At 36.0% G+C, this 20,222-nt stretch overlaps 1 protein-coding gene across 1 annotated transcript; it reads right to left on the reverse strand.

Moving 5' to 3' along the window:
• Positions 1 to 265: 265 nt before the first annotated feature.
• On the reverse strand, positions 266 to 15,457 carry Fbxo4 (F-box protein 4). The gene is made up of 7 exons (XM_020188491.2): positions 15,145 to 15,457; positions 13,531 to 13,766; positions 11,878 to 12,098; positions 10,552 to 10,627; positions 10,239 to 10,414; positions 5,046 to 5,221; positions 266 to 640 (listed from the first exon to the last, which is right to left on the reverse strand). Exons 1-7 carry the CDS (start codon positions 15,328 to 15,330, stop codon positions 551 to 553), a joined length of 1,161 nt encoding a protein of 386 aa, XP_020044080.2. The 5' UTR covers positions 15,331 to 15,457; the 3' UTR covers positions 266 to 550.
• Between the last annotated feature and the right edge of the window lie 4,765 nt (positions 15,458 to 20,222).

Genomic DNA, 20,222 nt, shown 5'->3' on the forward strand with positions numbered 1-20,222 from the left:
AAATTTTTATTCTATGAGCATTTCATCTATTAAGAATAAAGTAAAAATTTCAGCAGGACACCAGAGGCTCATGCCTGTAATCCTAGCTACTCAGGAGGCAGAAATCAGGAGGACCAAGGTTCGAAGCCAAAAATTTCTTTTCTAAAAACAAGTTATGAACTGTTGAAAAGACCCTGTGGAAACCTTAGCAAATTTGCTACTTTCCACAAGGGCAACCTTTGTACCAAAAAAGAAGAGAAACACAGGTAATGATAGAGACACAAACTTGTTTTTCTCAGAATTTAATATTTTTAGAAAGACAGAAAATATAAAATTATCAAAAAAATTTAATGATTCATTTTGGGGCTAAAGACTAGGATTAAAACTCTTTTTTATAATTGATTTAATGTAAAAAATAAAAATCATATAAAAAACACAACAGCTACAGCTGTCCAATATAAAGTCCGCCTACAAAAAAGGCAAGACAAAGCTATTTGACTGAGCAAACATACACATCATGACCTTTGTAACAAAGTGCAAACGTTTCAGTTCCCAAAGTCTAAAAGGAAGGTCATCTTGCATGCTTAGATTCTACTTCTTCAAGAATCCACTCAATGCCACTCAAAAAACCAGTTAAAGTTTCAGCTTCCATATCCTGGACCTATGAACACATAAGAAAGAATACTGTCAGTAAAAAAAAACAAATGAGTTGAAAATCTTATAATTAAGGGAGACATTTTTCTAGACATATGAAAAAAAAGAACTAAAATGAAAGAAAGAAGTAAAATAACACCAATATACTTAGGGTAAGTTGTTCAAGTCTGTCTTCTAGAGCAATTAGATAAAATAAATATGATCTCTTGTGTCTTATAACTATTACAATATTAGTCTTTATTATTTACCTTGAGATTCTGCTTTCCAAATGGGAGGATCTACCATTCTATGACTTTCCTTTACATATTAGGAAAAAAAAAATCCTCCAAAGGATCCACTTTAAAAACTAAAACAGAACATTCACCTAAGGACTGCAGAATACAATAGATCCTTGGTGTTTTTAGCCTGTGGTTCCAGGGAGACCTCCAGAGGAAAAACTGCAAATGCTCAGGGTGCATTACAGTCCAGCATTGTACTGCAAGTGCTTGATTCATTTTTTCCCATAATGCTACCCAACTTCCACTAAAGACATGCCACCTTTCAACAAATCTCAATTTTTTACTAAATCACTAAGTTAAGCATATTAACTTTTACCTTGCTTTTGAGGCACCATTTGTATTTAGGAGGCAGATTTTCACAAAATTAAGGCTGGAAAACTGCAGATCAATGGATGATTTATGATTTAAACACAACTGATGATAGTAAAGGACTGTCAGATCTGTTCTGCATCAGTTCAGCTATATAATTCATGTGAATTTAAAATTTTTTATTTTGAAATTTCTGATCTGTTAATATTTATTTATTACTGCATTTGGTCAAAACCTCATCTAATAAATCCACATTAAGGTGGGCTCAAGCTACACATTTCTTCACCAGAATCTAGCATCATACAGGAGACCACAAAACAAATGTCAATAAACTAAAGGAACAACAGATCATATCATGTATTTTTAAGACTGCAAGGGAATAAAACTAGAAATAAACAACAGCAAACCCTTCAGAAACTGTAAATTCATGAAGAACAACATACCACTGAATAAGCAATGGGCTAATTAAAGAAATCATAAGGGAAATTGAAAATTTTCTTGAAACAAATGAAAAAGGAACACAATATACATAAAACTTATTGGATACAACAAAAGTAATACAACAGGGAAGTTTACAACATCACATATCAATGTCAAAATTAAATTAAATTTAAAAAAATCAATGATTTTAAGGACTATGAGTACAGCTCAGTTTTGCCTAGCATAAGAGAGGCTAGGATGGAAAGGAGAGAGAGAGAAAAAGAGAGAGAGAGAAGGAAAAGAAAGATTTCAAATAAACATCCTGATGATGTATCTCAAAGACCTAGAAAAGCAAGAGTAAACCAACCAAAATTAACAGAAGTAAAGAAATAACAAAGATCAGAATAGGGATAAATGAAATGGACTTGAAAATTATAAAAGATCAATAGAAGAAAAAGTTGGTTTTCTGAATTATAAACAAAATCCACAAACCTTTAGCTAAACTAAGAAAAAGAAAGAAGACCTAAATAAAGAGAATGAAAGTGAAAAACAGACTTGCAACTGATACCACAGAATTACAACAGATAGTTAGAGACAATTACAGACAACTTTATGCCAACCAATTGGCAAACTTGGAAGAAATGGATAAATTTATGGACATATAAAACCTACAAAAACTGAACTATGAATATTTAGAAAACCTAAACAGGAAATAATGAATGCTGAAATTGAATATGTATTTAAAAGTCTCCCAGCAAAGGAAAGTCTAGGTCTAGATGGTTTCACTGCTAAATTCTACTAAACTTTTAAGGGAGAACTAATTCCAATCCTTCTGAAAGGGAGGAAATTCCTCCAAACTCCTACAAGTCCCCCATTGTCCTTACACCAAAACCTGACACAGACACAACAACAACAAAAAAGAAAATATAGAACAAGGGCTGGGGCATGGCTCAAGTGGTAGAATGCCTGCCTAGCAAGCACAAGACTCTGAGTTCAAATTCCAGCATTGCCAAAAAAAAGAAAAAGAAAACAAAATATACCAATATCTTCCATGAACACAGAAGTGAAAATTTCCAATAAAATCCTAGCAAATGACTATAATACCACATCAAAATGATCTTTCATAATGAACAAGAGGAAATCATCTTAGGGATGCAAGATGTTCAACATACGCACATCAACAGATATAAGATACCACCAAACGAACAAAAATCACATAATTATTTCAAAAGATGCAGAAAAGCACTCAGTAAAATTCAACATTTCCTCATGATAAGAACTCAAAATTAGGAATAGAATCTGTAAAAGCAAAAGTAGACAAATGGAATTACATCAAGCAAAAGAGCTACTGTTCACAAAAGAAATAATCATCAGAGTGAAGTGACAACCTATAGAATGTAAGAAAATATTTGCAAACTATACTTCTAACAAGGGGTTGGTATCCAGAATATATAAGAAACTCTAAAAACTCAACAGAAAGAAAACAAATAACATGATTAGAAAATAGACAATAAACCTGAGTAGAAATTCCTCACAAGGAGACATACAAATCACCATCAAACTATGAGAAAATGTTTTAACATCATCAATCATCAGGGAAATGCAAATCAAACCCATAAGAAGATACCACATCACTGTAGCAAAAATAGCTATCACAAAGACAAATGCTAACAATTTTTGACAATTTTTGGAGGGGATGCAAAGAAAAGGGAACCCTTACACACTGTTTGTGGGAATATAAATCAGCACAATCACTATATAAAGCAGTATAAATATAAATATAAAACATTGGCAATAGAACTACCATATGATCCAGCAATTCCACTGCCGGGTATATATCCAAAGGAAATGAAATCAGTAGATCTAAGTGACATCTGCGCCCCCATGTTCATAATAGCACTATTCACAATTGCCAAGATATGGGATCAACTCATAATTGGATTTTTTAATGTTTTATACACACACACATATTCACAATATAATACTATTTAATCATAAAAAAAAGAATGAAATTCTATCATTTGCAACAACATGGATGGAACTGGAGATCACTAAGTAAAATAAACCAGGCACAGAAAGCCAAGCACCATATGATTTCATGTACATGTGGAATGTAAAAAAAAAACAAAAACCAGTCTCATAGAAGGTAGATTCAGAGGCTAGGGAGAGAAAGGAGGAGAGAAGGATGAGGAAAGGTTGATCAACAGATACTATATTGCAGTTAAACAGGAGTAAGAATTCTGGTGTGGTCTTGCACAGTAGGGTGACTACAGATAAAATTATGTACTTTAATCTCAAAAATCTAGAAGAAAGGATTTTGACTATTTTCATAAAGAAATTATGTTTGAGGAAAAGATGTTCAACCTATTTAAGCATTGCACAAGACATACTTAGGTCAACACATCACATGGTTTTACTATGAATAATTTTTAGGTTTCTATATATCAGTTGAAAATAAACTATTAACTTTTTAAAAAGAAGTCTTGGAGACTGCCACTCCTACTAGTAGAGCTAAACTCCCTCAACTCAAGAGGAAACACCTTTATTAGTAGCCTTCAAAGTGTTTTAGGGTCTCTAAAGTTCCAAGGAAGAGACAGAAGACAGGAATGAAGAAAATCCCTCTAAGTTTTTCAGGAAAAACATTTCCAATATTAATTTTTCTTTACCTGATTTACCCATGGGCTTTCATGTCAACTTTCATATGAAGAAAGGATTCCATTATTAAAATAAATTTTGAAAAGCAATAAACAATAATATGCAAACTGTATTTTTTTTTTTGGTGGTGGCGGGGATCAAACCCCAGGTCTCATACATAACAGGCAAGTATTCTGCCACTGAGCTACACCCTCATCCCCAACCACTTGTATTTTTATGTTTCTTAAATCATGATACATTGACATTAAAAAAAAAAAAAACGTGATGGCATCTAAAAAATTCCTAATTACCATCCCAATGTTTCTACAATAGGAGACAAGTAGGGATCAAATGATTAGCTGATATTTATTAACATCAAACAGCTCCCATTGATTGAACTCTTAAAACTGGCTTTAGAATACTATTTCATTTTAAAAGATGGATAAAAAGAACGAATTTGTTATGATTTGATAACCGTTCACCAAAGGCCCATGTATTGAAGGCTTGATTGCCAGCCCATCATGATATTGGGAGGCAGTGAAACTTTTAAAAGTTGGAAGCCAGTGAGAGGTCTTTAGGTCACTGGAGGTGTGCTCTCGAGAGGATTTTAGAATGTCCAAAACTGAACCAAAGTAAACCTTTCCTCCTTTTACATTGATTATCTCAGTTATTTTCTTACAGTAACAAAAAGCTAACTAATACAAGTATCAAATAGGAAACAGAATAAAAACTAAAATAAGATTTTTGTCACTAGAGCAGCTAGGACCTTACCATCCATGGGTGATTTAGAAGATTGAGACGTAGCTCGTGGGCCAAATAAAAACAGGGTATTCTTTTTACATCCACTTGAGAAATACAAGATAACACTAGCATCGGTCTTCCTGATGATCCAAAAGCTGGATCTGTCATTGCCATAATACGAGAAAGTTCATCTTGCCATTCATGTCCTAGGGAATGTAAGCCAAAACCCTTAATGCACATTACTCATAAGAACTGTAAAAATAATAAGGTTAAATTTAAAATGAATAAAACAAAGGAATGAAATGAATCCAAACATAACAAACTGTCTCTGTTGCTGGGATCATTATTGTTCTGCCATAAACTTAGATTAACTAGTCTTCAAGGATAGGAATTTAGATGAAGCCTGAAAGGAGGGGAAAAAAATCACAATACCATTTAGATGCCTCAAAAATCTTTGATACGATATTTTTCTCTCACAAATTCTACAGCTGTTAGAAAATATCAAAAGGAAAAGAAATATCAAAGATCTTACTTTCAAAATTCAAGCATACAATTGAGTCTAGCTTTTTTATTCAAACGTTATACTGCTTCCTTTTATTGGCATGTTCAGACCATTTACAGTTTGTGGTAAGCAAAATTCTAAGATGAGCCTATGATCCTTGCATAACCCTGTTCCCCATGGAGGAACATGCAAATATAGTATCACTCCCATGATTAGGCTTTAAGACATGGTTGACTTTAAGAAAGCAAGAGCCTGAGATAATCAGGTGAGCCCTTGAAAAGGATTCTTCCTGGTAGGAGAGATTGGATGTAAGGGAGATTCTTCATTTCTGGATTTGAAAATGGAGGAAGTCACATCAAGAACTGCAGGTGGCCTCTAGATAAAAGCAGCTAATAGCCAGCAAAAAAAAAAAAAAAGAGAGAGAGAGAGACCTTAATCCCATAATAATAAGGAACCAAACTCCACTAATAATTTGAATAATGTGGAACTAGATTCTTCCCCCAGTCTCCAGAAAGGGATGTAACTCATGTGACACTCTAATTTCAGTCCATGTGACCCTACCCAGAGGACCCACTCCTACTATGTCTAGACTTCTGACACAGAGAACTGTGAGCCTATAGGTGCTGTTTCAAGCCACTAAATTTGAGGCAGTTTGTTATATATATTGATTGAAAATGAGTAAAATTTAAATAATTATCAAAACGACCTACTGTTTGCCTCTTAGATTTTGACGGTTCAATCTGTTCTCTACTCCTTTTTCCCTCTTTGCCTGCCTTCTTCTGCACTGAGTTTTTTACTACTGGCATATTTAGTTATACCTCTTTACAGTTTGAATAGTTGCCCAAGGATTTATAATGAACATTTTTAACTTATAACAGACTACCTTTAAATAATAAGACTTTATATACAGAAGAAACACAAAAATATACTTCAACTTCCTCTCTTCTATGATGTGTTGTTATCTTATGTTTTGCTTTAAAATCTACCCATAATCCATTATTTTTCCTTTAAATGATTACAAAAATACTAAAGTTATTTTTTAAATCTTGTACACTGTTTCCATCCCAGGGCTCTGCATTTCTTTTTGTAGATGCAAATTTCCATGTGGTATCATATTCTTCCGCTTAAAGAATTTCAAGATTTCTTATAATATAGATCTGCTGACAATCCATTTTCTCAGTGCTCAGGTTTGAATAGGTTCCCCAAAATTCATGTGCTAGAATTTAATCCTCAACACAACAGTGATGGGAAGTAGATACTTTTAGCAAGTGTTTAGGTCATAAAACTGCTCTGCTCTGGATTAATACCAGTATATAAACATCTTATAGGTGGGGTTTTCTCTGATCTTCTGCCATGTGAGGACACATATGTCCTTACTTTCTACTTTGCCTTCTACCATGTGAGGACATAACAAAAGGCCATCACCAGACACTAGATTTTGGCCCCTTTATCTTGAATCTTTCAGTCTCCAGAACTGTAAGAAACAAATGTCTGTTCTTTATAAATTAGCCAGTCTGTGATAGTCTCTTAGAGCAGCATGAATGTTTGCCTAAAAAAGTCTTGATTTTGTCTTCATTTCTGAAAAATGCTTTGCTGGATGTAGTATTAAAAAGGTTTTCCCTCATTGCTTACTATCCTGAAGCAATTCTATCAGGAATTTTGCTGTCATTGGCCCTCTGTATGTTTCCTTCTTCTCTGGCTGCTTTTAAAATATTTTCTTATCTTTGGTTTGTATCAATTTGAGTATTATATGCCTGGATATGTTTTTTTGTATTTATCAGACTTGGTGTTCTCTGAGCATCTTCAATCCGTGGTTTGTTGCCTTTCAGTCATTTTGAAATAATTTTGGTCATTGTCTACTATTAAAAACTTTCTTTTTCCCTATTTTCTCCCTTCATGTTTTGAGAGTCCAGTTAGACATCTAGAGGTTGGCATACTATATTCTGAAGATCTACTTTAGGAAATAAATTTTTATTGGAAAACAACCAAACCTATCTACTTAAATGCTATCTATGGTTGCTTTCATACTACAACAGCAGAGCTGAATAAGGAAGAATAATCACATGGTTCATATGCCTAAAATATCTACTATCTGGTCCTTTAAGAAAAAGTTTGCAGATTCTTAGGTTAGATTGCTTGTTAGCTTTCCCTGGCTCTTAGATGTTCTGTTCCTTACTTTATTTCTTCTCTTTGTGCTATAATTTGGAAAACCGTGAGTGACTGAACTTCAGGTTCACTGATTTCTTGCTGATAAACCCATTGAAAGAACTGCTTACCTTTTCATATTTAGAATTCTCATTGTGCTTTTTTACAATAGCTTCCTTCTTTCTGTTAAAAATCCCTATCTGTTAAAGCATATTGTCCACCTTTTTCACAAGATCTTTATTTTAATGTACTTTTCTGAGATGCCAATACACAGACCATATCTGGGTCTGCCTCATCTTGCCTTATCTATTGACAATTTGATATTTTTATTTTTTGTATGTTTTTTTTTCTTTCGAAAGGGATTCTTACCATGTGGCCCAGATCTGTCTTAAAAGTCCTGAGCTCAAGTGATCTTCTCACCTCAGCCTGCTGAGAAGCTGGGACTATCGACACATGCTACTGCCTTTGATTGTTTTAAATGTCTTAGAATTTTTAGATGTAATATTATTCTAGCTGTTTTATTCAGAGAAGCAGTAGACACTGAGGCAAACAGGATATCATCCCAGAATCAGGCATGCTTCTTCTACCATTAAGCTATTAATGCAGGGATGGAGTCAAACCAGCCAGTCATTAAGTGGATTTGACTTCATTGCTATAGTTAACTTCAACACAGACTTTAAATTCTTTTCACTGTGGGCTGCTATTATCTGGTTCTGAGTGAGAGGTGGAGTGCCAGAGTTTCCTTCTCAGAGATTTTGCTCTCTCCTCAGCTTTCAAATCATTATATCAATGCCACTATGGAGGGAAGATAAGGAAAAGTCTTTCCACACCCTTTCCTCAACCCCTGTAATAGGGTGCTGTTGTTGTTATTGGTAGGGAAATGGAGATTTATCAGTTTTCTTGATGCAGCCTCAATCTTAGGCAGGCCCTATGCACCTGAGCCTCAGTGGTAAAACCTTTCTTGGTATTGCAGCCTGTCTACTGAATTCTGCCCTGTATTGATAGAAAGGTCTTCAGCACAAATTTCCTGCTTCTGTCCCAGAATCAGAAATATAATTTGTACCAGTGCAAGTTCCCTGGGAGAAGTGGGGTTCTCACTCCTCCTTGAATGGTAGAACTTTTGCTTCTGCCCTTCTCTCCAGCATTTGTCAACTTCTGCCTTCAACCAAGAGGCAGGAGGATTTCTGATCCTCTCCCTGTGGCAGACAGCTTTGGCTTCATAGGAGAAAAGCATATAGAAAACAGGAGGATATACCTGTCCACTGTAGTGGTCAATTATCACATGCATGCCTACATCACCAAGGAGGGACTCAAGACAAATGCCTGTTGTCCTACCACTAACCTTTTTCATGAATACCTATTAGGTCAGTGGAAAAAACACGAGAGGTAGATGCAGATTCATTTTGTATCTTGTAAGTGTTTTTTTTATTAATTGGTTGCTTGATTTTTTTTTGTTTTGTTTTGCAGTGCTAGGGATTGAACCCAGAGCCTCAAATATGCTAGGCAGATGCTCTACTTTTTCTACTTATTTTATGGGGGATATAGGGAGCACACTAGAAGACTAGATAAAAGTGGGGACTATGTCTGCCTTAGTTCTCAATTACATCTCTAGCACCAAATACACTGTCTGACCTCAACAACTATTTGTTCAACAAATGAACTCATCTTTTAGTTTGCTTCTAATTTTTTTTATAGATGTCTCTGTAGTAACAGAGCAACTTATATTTTTCTTATGAATAATTTATTCATATTTTCAAAGTGTAATTGCTTCTATGTCTAACAGATTGTAGGAGAAATAAATTCAATTTAATGTACTAGATAAAAGAACTATAATACATATATTCATGTAGGAGAAATAAATTCAGTGGAAATAAAATTCAATGGATTAGATAAAAGAACTGTAATACATATATAGTATTCATGCATTATACATACAATAGTATTTGTTATATAGAAACAGTAAACATAATAAATATTTAGTTTATATTTATAGTCTATCTTGTTCACAAATGATTTGTGGAAAAATTGTAATACTGGCTCATGGTCCAATGATATTGTGATTTCATACTTCAACAGCATTGCAGATGGCAGTCATTCAGAACATAGGGAAAATTTTAAATCACTGACTTAACTAACCTACTTAACTAATGTCCTATCCCCACACCTCTCTCCTAGGTAGGTAAGAACAAAGCAAAACGTTTCATAGTTATCTGCATGAATTATTTGACTATAGTCAGAACAGAGAAAACATCAATAGTAAAATTGCAGGAGCATACAACATACAGCATTATACAGATGTTGAACCAAACTTTGGTATACATCAGGATTCCCTGGGTGCCTATAAAAAACTGCCCAAATCTAGGAATCACAATCTATCCACGTATGAATCAGGCAGCTATAAGCTTAACAAGCTCCCATGTGATCACAATGCATATCAGGGTTTGAGAACGCACTAGTAAGTAAAGAAATTGTCAGAAAATTATAGTGACAAAACTGTCATGTCACTAAGATGACACAGTTCTTTTGTTTTACAAAGAAGATGTAGTTTTTAAAAAAATAAAAAATAGAGTGCTTACTTTTATGAGCTTCAGCATTTGCAACATAGATGAACCCATCTACAACTTCACACACCTTCTGAATTTGTGGAATTACACTATACCGGCTTCCTTGTTGGTCATCCCCTTCACTCTGTAGACTGAACATCTTGTTAACTGAGCTTGTATGCTCTTCCCTTGCTCTGTCCCTTTCCTTTCTATAAGAAAATACGAATATATATATATATATATATATATATATATATATATATATATATATATAAAATGAAAAGACACTAAACAGATTCCATCTCACTAATATGTTTCAGGCATGTCACCAAGTAGGGAGCCTTACCTGGTGGTCGAATATAATATCAGGATGTTGAATTTATGTTGGTTGTTCAACTGAAAATTCACTCCAGATCCAATACCTACAGTTATCAAAATACGTCATTAATAAAGACAGTAAAAATTCAGATTGAAAAAATTACCTAGTGAAAGCTAACACACCATTCAACTGGAGCATGATCTCTCCTTTCTCAACCTTGTCATTTATGTATCTCCTTTTAATAATCTCTATACCAAAACATTCACGATTTTAGAGCCTCGCTCACAATCTTTATCTCCATCTCCCCAGACTTCCAAGCAAATGTGAACTCCTATGGCTCCCAAATCTTTGATTTTCTTTCCCAGGTCTTATTCTTCAGATCTGGATTTACAAAATAATCCATTTATCAAATCTACATATGGAGTACCTACCATGTGTCTGCCACCACAGATTCAGCTAAAAGTGAAGCTGACAAGGTTCCTGCCCTCATGGAGCTTCTTACCTAAGTATATTTCTTAGAATAGGTATTGTCACTTGGAAGTCCCACAGAGCAATCAAAGTCAACGTATTCCAAAGAAAAGCTGCCCTTCTCACTATAAATATCCCATCCCTAGCTCCCCACTACTAAAAACATTTCTTACTCCTCCAGTGATTCTTTATATTAGTGAATGACTTTATCATCAAACATAAACCTCAAGTCAGAAATGTAGAACCATCCTTATTACTGGTAATATGCGTTCATTTTCTCAATTTTATATACTATTCTGATTATCTGCATACTTGCCTCTGTCCTCAGACCAAGTATCTTCACAGGAGACCCAGATTTGTTCCAAATCTCTGTATCCCAAGTATCTAATAGGTGCTTTCAATAAACGAGTAAGTAAAGCATAAGCTAAACTATATTATTGCTTATGTTTATTATGTATCTTGCCTTAACAAATAATTATGCTGTTTTTATGGTGGTTATTTTTTCCACAGAGGTTAGAACTTAGCTACTTTTTTAAAAAGAAAATCCCAGCATATATCACAAATACTTTGCAAATAGATGACAAATTGTTTTTGCTAAAAAATTTCTCTTAACGTATGGTGAGTATGGATTGTTCAAATACAACATCTTGATGATGTAATTTACTTTCAAATAATATTAAATTCTAAATAAATTTGAGGAGTTAAAAGAAAACTTACATCTTATAATTTCTAAATTAATTCTTTCAGTCCACTGACCTAGAGAACATATACCCAATTAGTATATTATAGGAAAGAATTAATCAAAAAATGAATTTTTTTCTTTAACTCTAGTGTCAAGCTCAGAGTTTTAAATTATTTTGTACTATAAATTAACATGAAAATTACCATCAATCTGCCTCTGAGGTAAGCCGGCAGTTGGGCAAAGTTCCTCAGACGACATTAAGCTCAAAACCAAAGATGTATTCAGTTCTTCCAAACCTGGTCCAAACATAGCAAATCGTGGTTCATTCTGAATGATCAACGAGTGTAAAAAAGAGGTGACAGCTCCATACATTGGACGGCTGGATTTCAAGGCTCTTCTTGTATATGGACAGCACATTTTATAACTGTACAAAATAGTCACAGTTAGAAATTAACACAAGAAACATTTAGCCAGTTGTTCGTTCAACAATATATAATATTACTGCAGGTGTGTCTCAAGCAGTACAGAGCCTGCCTCACAAGCACAAAGCCCTGAGTTCAAACCCCAGTGCCACCAAAAAAAAAAAAAAAAAACCCAAGAATATATAATTTAAAATACTCATTAGACATAGCAATGTAAGGATTACATAGTTTCAAAGCTCTAGGAGGACAGTGGTGATAACAGTGCTGTGACAAGGAAAAATCTAAGGTGCTATGGGAGTGGGAGTAACCCAGAAGCTGAAAAGAAAGTGATACTTACTTTTTGATCTTTCATTTAGATTCTCTCATGAAACACTTGATCTAATACTTGTATGAATAGTCAAAAATCACTACACAGAGTAGGAGTTTTCAACCTGAAAGGTTTTACTCTCATCCTGGAATATGTGGCAATGCCTGAACACTTTCATTTTCACAACTGGGGAGGAGAGGGTTCATGCTACTAGCATCTAGTAAGTAGAGGCCAGAGATGCTGCTAAACATCCTACAGAGCACAGGACAGACTCCCCCACTTCTCCATGAAAACTGACCCAAAAATGTCAAGTGTTAAGATTGAGAAACCCTACAATAAAGATAAACTAAGGGATGGTTAGTGTAATGTCCCTGGAAAAAATTTTTAAATTACTAAGGCCATCAATATAATCAAATGTCTTAGACACTCCTATTAACAGCCTCCAACCTAATGGTTCAGTAATCATTAAATATCCCGGAAGGCTCAAGCATTCCTTACTAAAAATTTAGTAAAGCAAAAATCATGTTAAAGCAGCAACAGTGGGACTTGTTGAAATTACCTATGATATACCATATACATTTTGATCAAGTAGTCTCACGTGATGACATAATGGCATCTGAATTAGAATAAGGAAAGACTCTGAATAACTTAAATAAAATTGGGATGTGGAGAAGCCTCTATAGAGCTATTGATCCTAGAACAGCAAAACGATTCTTACCTAAAGCATAAACATTCATAAATATGCTTGTGAGTGACAAGAAAATCTTATCTCCCAGAGTTATCCTGCCAAAGAACTAATTTCTGCTCTCTGGCCATTCCTTTTCTGAATATGGAAAATATTTACTATTTAACAAAATGACAGACGTTCTAAAGATAACAAGAATTTTAAGTTTTTTTTTTTTCTTGCCATCTGTACCACACATAAGTATTCAAATGGGTTAGGCACCACAGGGAAAATAACAATGTTAAACCTGAAAGAAGGTCAATTACCTCAACCCCCAATTTTAGCAAGAGGATAGTTACTCAAAATCCATACAAGAAATTAGTAGCAGGGCCAAGACTAACATGGATCATTGATGGATCAAAATTTAGTTATCTTTTTTTAATTCATAAAACTAGACACTTACACTGCCATGTAATCAAAAAGTGCACTATCAGTGACCTCAGATATAGGCTTTTTTAAGATTTCTAGATCTGGAAGAGACTTCCAGTCAACAGAAGACCAAGAAGGAAGATCCCGTAACAGAAAATATCTCCACAGAATTGGATCTCGTACAGCTTCATTCCAATAACGATTTGTACTTCCCAACTGGCATAGATCATGGGGTGAAAGAAATGATAAAATATATAGCTGTATATCAATCTGAAACAGAAAAACAGAAGATAAGGTAAAGGAATGAGTAATTTATCTTGGAAAATTGTTGTTTGACAATAAATTAGACAACAAAGAATTATTATACTAAATACAGATCAACTGAACTACTCTGTATTTTAATAGTTTATCATTCAATTTCAGGAGAAAATTTAATTTAATTTTAAATTAAATTAATTTAATTTAATTAATTTCTCACACTTTCTCGAAAAACCAAGCACTATCCTGTTGTTTTTCAGGCAAACTAGCCAGTTCCTTTCATTTCTTCTATGGGCATTTTAATTCACCATTTGTTTATATAAATTAAACAAATAATTTATTTTACAAAATAAAACCGTTATCAAGTAGACAAAAGTTCTACTTTTATCATCATATCAAATTAAGGAGTATTAATTTGTCATCTGAATTCGTCTATATAGTCTATTAAATTGTTTGAAAGAACACTGGAAGGGGGAGAACGTTAGAGACTTTCAAAGCTGCAGTTTTCAATTTGGGATAGACATCAGAGCCAGGTGTCAATAATCCAGATGAAGCCAAGGCGCTGGTGGCTCACAGCCTATTATCTAAGCTACTTGGGAAGCTAAGATTGGGAGGATTGTGATTTGGGGACAGCCTGAAGAAAACATTTGTGAGACCTTCTCTCAATGGGAAAAAGGTGGGCATGGTGGTGAGCACCTGTCATCCCAGCTACTGGGGTAAGGTAAAATAGGAGGATCTCAGGCCAGGTCCATCTGCGCAAAAAGCAAGACCCTATCTCCAAAACAATCAGAGCAAAAAAGGGTTGGAGATGTGGCTCAAACAGTAGAGCACCTGCTCTGCAAGCACCTAGCCAGGAGTTCAAACCCTAGTATCACACACACACGTCCAAATGAGACACAATAGTGACGATTTTCAAGGATGTGAGCTCTCCAGTTTCCCATTTCCCTGAAACTTCAAATAACAGGTATAACCTTTGTGGGCAGCTGTAACTTGAGGCACTTGTAGCTTCATTTATTTTCAATAGGGTGTCATTTTTGCTTGTCAGAACACACCAGAGTCTGACACAAGGGTTTTCACACATTGCGCCTGGGATGCAAGACGCTGAGAACCGAGGCTCTGGAACGCGTTCCCAGCCGACCCACAAGGGGGGACTTCCCGAGCGTCCAGTCCCGCTGCCTGCTTGAGGGCCAGGACAGGCAATCCGGGGTGATCTAGCTGGACAGAGGGAGCCCCATGCAGGTGACTTTGGGGAGACCTTCGCCGGCTGGGGTCACGCCCTGGTGACCTGGCCGACTGTTACTTCCCGGTGAGCTCGCACGGGACGGCCGCGCGGACAGGAGCGGCCGGGCCGCAGGTCCCACGCCCCAGGCCCCGCGCCGCGCCCGCTCACCGGCAGCTGCGTCAGCGCGCTGGTGTCCTCCTCCGCGTCCTCGCGGGAGGCCATGGGCGCCGCCCTCTCCTTGCCCACCGACTGCCAGAAGGTCCTCCAGCCGCTGAGGATGGCGGCCTCCAGGCGGCCCCAGTCACTGGGGGGTGGCGGGGAGCCGGCTGCGCTGCGAGGCTCGATTCCCGCCATGGCCGCGGGCGTCGCGGTGACGCTGGCAGCACAGGGCCACGCCGCGCTACGGCTTCCGGGGCGGCCCGTGGTCCCCGGAGCCGCCTCCGAGCGGGGACACGACCCCAATACGACCCCGTGGGGCGTGGCTCTGGCCGGAGCGCCAACTGTCACTCCACCCACTGTGGCCTCGCCCTGCGCAGTGAACCCCGTCCTTTGTGACTCTCCGGCCTCCCTAGACGGACCTCGCTCTGTCCCTCCAGGCCCCGTCGCTCTGCCCGTCCACACTGCAATCTACGACCACCGATCGCCGCTCGCGGGGTAGCTGGCCCTCTCCACTAACTTGGACTTCAAGGACACGCGCTTTACTCTTGAGCACTTGGTGTGGGTGGTTTGTTGTTTCATTTTGTTTTGTGTTTTACAGTCGCCACTTTGTTTTCTTGGAGCTTAGCAAAATATTGAGGCCAGAGAGGCTATCGGGAATCTGTGGAACGGAACAGCGCCAGGGCTGTGGAGCGGTGCAGTGGTGTGGATGGAGAGCCAATCCTGGGGCTATCTTAATAGCCATTTACCTCCACCTCTGTAGCTGACCTAACATCCTTGGGATGCATCTCACTAAGCTTAGCAGACCTCTGTCCACCACCAACCCTAAAGCTCAGAATGCTGTAAAACCTGGAACCTGTAGAAAAGATTTCCCACATTGCTGTAGCACCCCTATCAATGTTGCCAGCAGTGTACTTGGTAAATGCACTTGATTTATGGCCCCCTTTGTTCTGGGGCTACAAAAGTGCATATAACCTCTGCAACGGAACATGGCATTCTAGATCACTTGAATTCATATTTCTGGTTAATGGTCACTCATATTTGGCTCAGAATAAACTATTTTCTTATTTCCTCATAGTTCTTTTAAGTGGAGAAGGCCATTCATAAAGGACCTTATACCAAAATGAGGAGTCTGGGCTCATTATATAAAAATGTAAGTACATTAAAAATAATCAAATGATAAAAGGGCAGGGGGGAAGAGCAAAAATAGGAAGAGAACCCAAATGGTATTGTTGAAATCTCTCAAAACTGATGCCCATTATACTCTTGGTACTACCAAAGCTAGATCCCATTTCAAAGTTATTATGTAAATCTGGACGTAGTTTCTATAGGTAGGAAAGAAGACATGAATACCTGTTTGGTACTATGTGTCTGTCATTTGCAAATAAGATTACCTCACTTAATGTAATCCACGAGAACACTCTGCTCCAAAACTAGATGCCTGTTGCTTAAAGGAATATTTTGATCTAATGTTACATTAAATGTATAATTTAAAATCTCCAGGTAGAATTATTCAATGAAAAGCAAGATAGCATGTTACACCATGAAAAGAGAAAAACACACCCAATCTGAACAATCCAGTGATTTGAAAATTCCAAGCTTGAGAATGGACACAGTAAAACAATTACACTCCACATAATATGGTTTAAACTCATTTTCAACTAGTAATGTTTACCATATCCAGGATATGCCATCCATTCTTTTTGTAAAGATACTCTAACACAGAAAATTTAAATTTCACAATAACTCTCTGTAAACAGTTATTTCATTATCTCAATTGTCAAAACATTTTCTCATATCTAACTCAAATGATCTGTTAAAAATCCCATTTTACCTCTGCAGTCTACAAGAAGACAGGGTTAGCATCTTCCTAAAAGTGTTAAAATCTTTAAGGGTTATAGAAGGTTATAGAAAACATGAATAAGTTGAATGTATATAAGATTAACACATATTTACTATTACACACATCAATATACAGAGTATTTAATCCTCAGTAATGGACATTTAATGCTTATTGGTGTCTACTTACATTCAAAAAGTACCTGAGGATTTAAATGATAAATAAGAAGTTCAATAAGTCTGAGAGGTGAGACTCTTGAGATCCAAATGTAAATTTTTTTCTCACATGCTATTGCTAAGGGCCAATAACCAAGACAACAATTAGCAAGCTCGTTTTGTGAGGCTATCAAGACATGAAAAAGAACTACAAATTAATTCACTATATGACATTTCTAAGTTGTGGTTTACTTTCATCACAAAAACTAGCACAAGAAAAAAATCAGTTTAAGTATGAACTACTGGAATGACTTTCAGCTTATTACAAGAAAATGAATATCAAATGAATGAGAAAAATTATCTTTATGATGAAAAAATCTGAGTATATATAAAAGGGGAGTGAACGATGAACTCCCACATACCCAATACCTAAGATTCAAGTTACTACTATAGCACTCTTGTTCTGTCACTGTCTCCACCTAATGTCACATCCACAATTCAGGATTCTTTTGAAGCAAATCCTAGACATTTCTAAAAGTTATCTTTTAAGAAAAATAACTACTATACCATTACCCATTATTATACTTAAGCACTTCTGTAAAATCAGAAAACATCTAGTCAGTATTTAACATCCCTATCTCCTCAGAAATAATTTTTTTCATATTTGGCTTGAATAATGCCTCAACAAAGTCTACACATTCCTAAAACTTTTTTATTCTCTGGGTTCCCCTTTATTTTCCTTGCCATTCATGTTTAGTAAATCAGGTTGGTCTTTCTGGACTGTTTCTACACTTTCTTGATGGTCTCTTTTAATATTTTTTGACATATTCTTTGTCTCAGGCTTGGTCAAACTCAGGTTTATTTTATAAGTAAGACTGTGTATTGAGATCAGGAGTCACAAATCCTTATTTTCTAATACTTGGAGTGATCAATGGTTTCAAAGGCCTAATCCATTGAAATTTTCCATAGGCATTTCACTTCAGAGATTTAGCTTTTTTCGATGAATATTCATTTACATGTTGTAAAATGAATATTCATTTACATGTTGTAAAATGTAACATCTTTAGATCCACTAAAGAAAAATTTTCCTCATCAGTCTTTTGATTGCCCTGACTAACACTCTAAATCAGTCATTTCAGGTAACCCCAGTTCATTTTGAGAGGAAATAGTATTTGGATATTGTTTCTAGGACATTGTAGTGTTCTTTATACAAAAAGAACATGTAAGTTTATATTATTTCCATTCAAATTTAAGATGGCAGAGTTTTTACTTCTTTGATTTCACATTTGTTTTTCTCTTATATTGAAAATCCTTATTTCTAACTATATTAGCATAGTTATTTGTTGGGAGCCATGAGCCACAATCTGACCAGGTCGTTGCAGCTTAGCAGGATCCTGACAAGATCAGGGACTGCAGGTGCACCATGTCTCTCACTGGAGTTTTGAGGGAACATGGAGTGGGTCCCTTTGTCTGGAGAAAAGAAACATTAACTTGAAGGTATTTGTTTATGAAAGGTTATGAACAGCGTGGCATGCCCTTGGCAACCAAGCCCGGGTTTTGTGTATGTGAAACTAGGAGGGTCCGAGTTTTGTTTATGAAATCAGGGAGGTTGGAGCAAGGAGTTTTTCAGGTAGAGGGCACTGTTTCACAGGCATAGAAATTCTCCTCGCATTGTATAACTTCCTGCTTTGTACTGCTTATAAGCCTAATGCAAAAATAAAAATTTGCCAGTTTGGTCATCAGCCTTCTGGTCCTCTTGATTTGTGTCTTGACTGTTCATTCCTTTCCTGAGCCCTTTCGGGTCAGGCAGTTATTGCTGACAATTTAATTGCTAAGGAGTTTAAAATTTCTTTGTAATTCTTTTTGTCCTTCTGTATATCCCAGTAGAGATATACAGGCAATCTATTGTGCCTTAAAGATAATTAAGCTATCAACTTCATATCCATTTTGTTTTGGATTTTTTGGCTTTGTTAACTGTGACTTAGTCTCACTTTATAATAATATATGCATGACTCCAATATAAAAATGTACAGAATTCAAGGTATACTCAGAGAAATCTAGCTTCTACCTTGGTTCAGTAATCCTTCCATTGTTTACTTTTTAAACAAACAAACAATGTCTCTCACAGACACAGTATATATTCCCTTAAATAGCATATTATATAGCTTCTCCACCTCAGACCACCCTCTAGCACTACACTATTCATTGCTAAGCAATACTAGCTAGACTATTCACTAGTGTAGTAATTGCTAGCTACACTATTCACTAGCAATATTCATTGGTTTTTACAGCAACATACTACTTAATTACATACATGTACTAGGACATAGAATAACCAATTTTTAAATGGGCTATGTATAATATTTAGATGACTTGTATTTCATTAAATGCCTCTGAGTTGTGAATTAAGACTTAGAACAAAAGTTACCAGGCTAATTGGAAAAAGCACATTTAAAATAAGGTATATATGATACTAAGATGACTAGTACAACTAAATATAGAAGGTATATATATATATATATATATATGCCATTTATATATACACATATGTATTTAGAGAGAGGGTCTGAAAACGTTTTGACAATTGTAGATTTTCTTCTGGCTATAAACATAAAAAGACATTTGCGCTTCTGAGCCAACCCATAATTTCTTTTCTGAAACCTGCTTCACATCTAGAATGACAAGTGTGACTTTTAAAAAAGGGAGTTTTTACTGGCCACGAGAGTTTGTATAACATTTAACTCTTGTCCTCTTACCATGACTAGACACAGAAGTAAAGGACTTTTAACATTAACTCATTAAGTCTTTAAACTCCTGTGAGGTAGGTACTATTAATATTACTGTGTTAAGAAATACAATATTAAGGTGCAAAAAGATTAAGGAATTCATTACACACAGTTACATGGTTAGGAAATGGCAGGATTATGATTTGAATTTAGGCCTTCTGGCTCTAGAACCCCTAATTCTAATCATTTTCCTATTTTATCTGAAAGTTCTTAGGACCAGAAGAAATAACATTCAGAAGGTAGGATAGTAAACTGAGATGATAAAAGCTCTCATTCAACAACGAAATATAACAGAAAACAAGAAAGAAG

Source organism: Castor canadensis, chromosome 6, assembly GCF_047511655.1.
Source record: "Castor canadensis chromosome 6, mCasCan1.hap1v2, whole genome shotgun sequence".
NCBI classification, from domain to species: domain Eukaryota; kingdom Metazoa; phylum Chordata; class Mammalia; order Rodentia; family Castoridae; genus Castor; species Castor canadensis.

What these genes read in the sequence shown, in the direction of transcription:
- Fbxo4 (XM_020188491.2), bottom strand. Translation starts at nt 15,330, where the DNA reads ATGGCGGGAATCGAGCCTCGCAGCGCAGCCGGCTCCCCGCCACCCCCC. An exon ending in GCGCGCTGACGCAGCTGCCG is followed by an intron (nt 13,767 to 15,144) that starts GTGAGCGGGCGC and finishes TTTCTGTTTCAG; the next exon opens with ATTGATATACAGCTATATAT. An exon ending in ATATTATATTCGACCACCAG is followed by an intron (nt 10,415 to 10,551) that starts GTAAGGCTCCCT and finishes ATTTTCTTATAG; the next exon opens with AAAGGAAAGGGACAGAGCAA.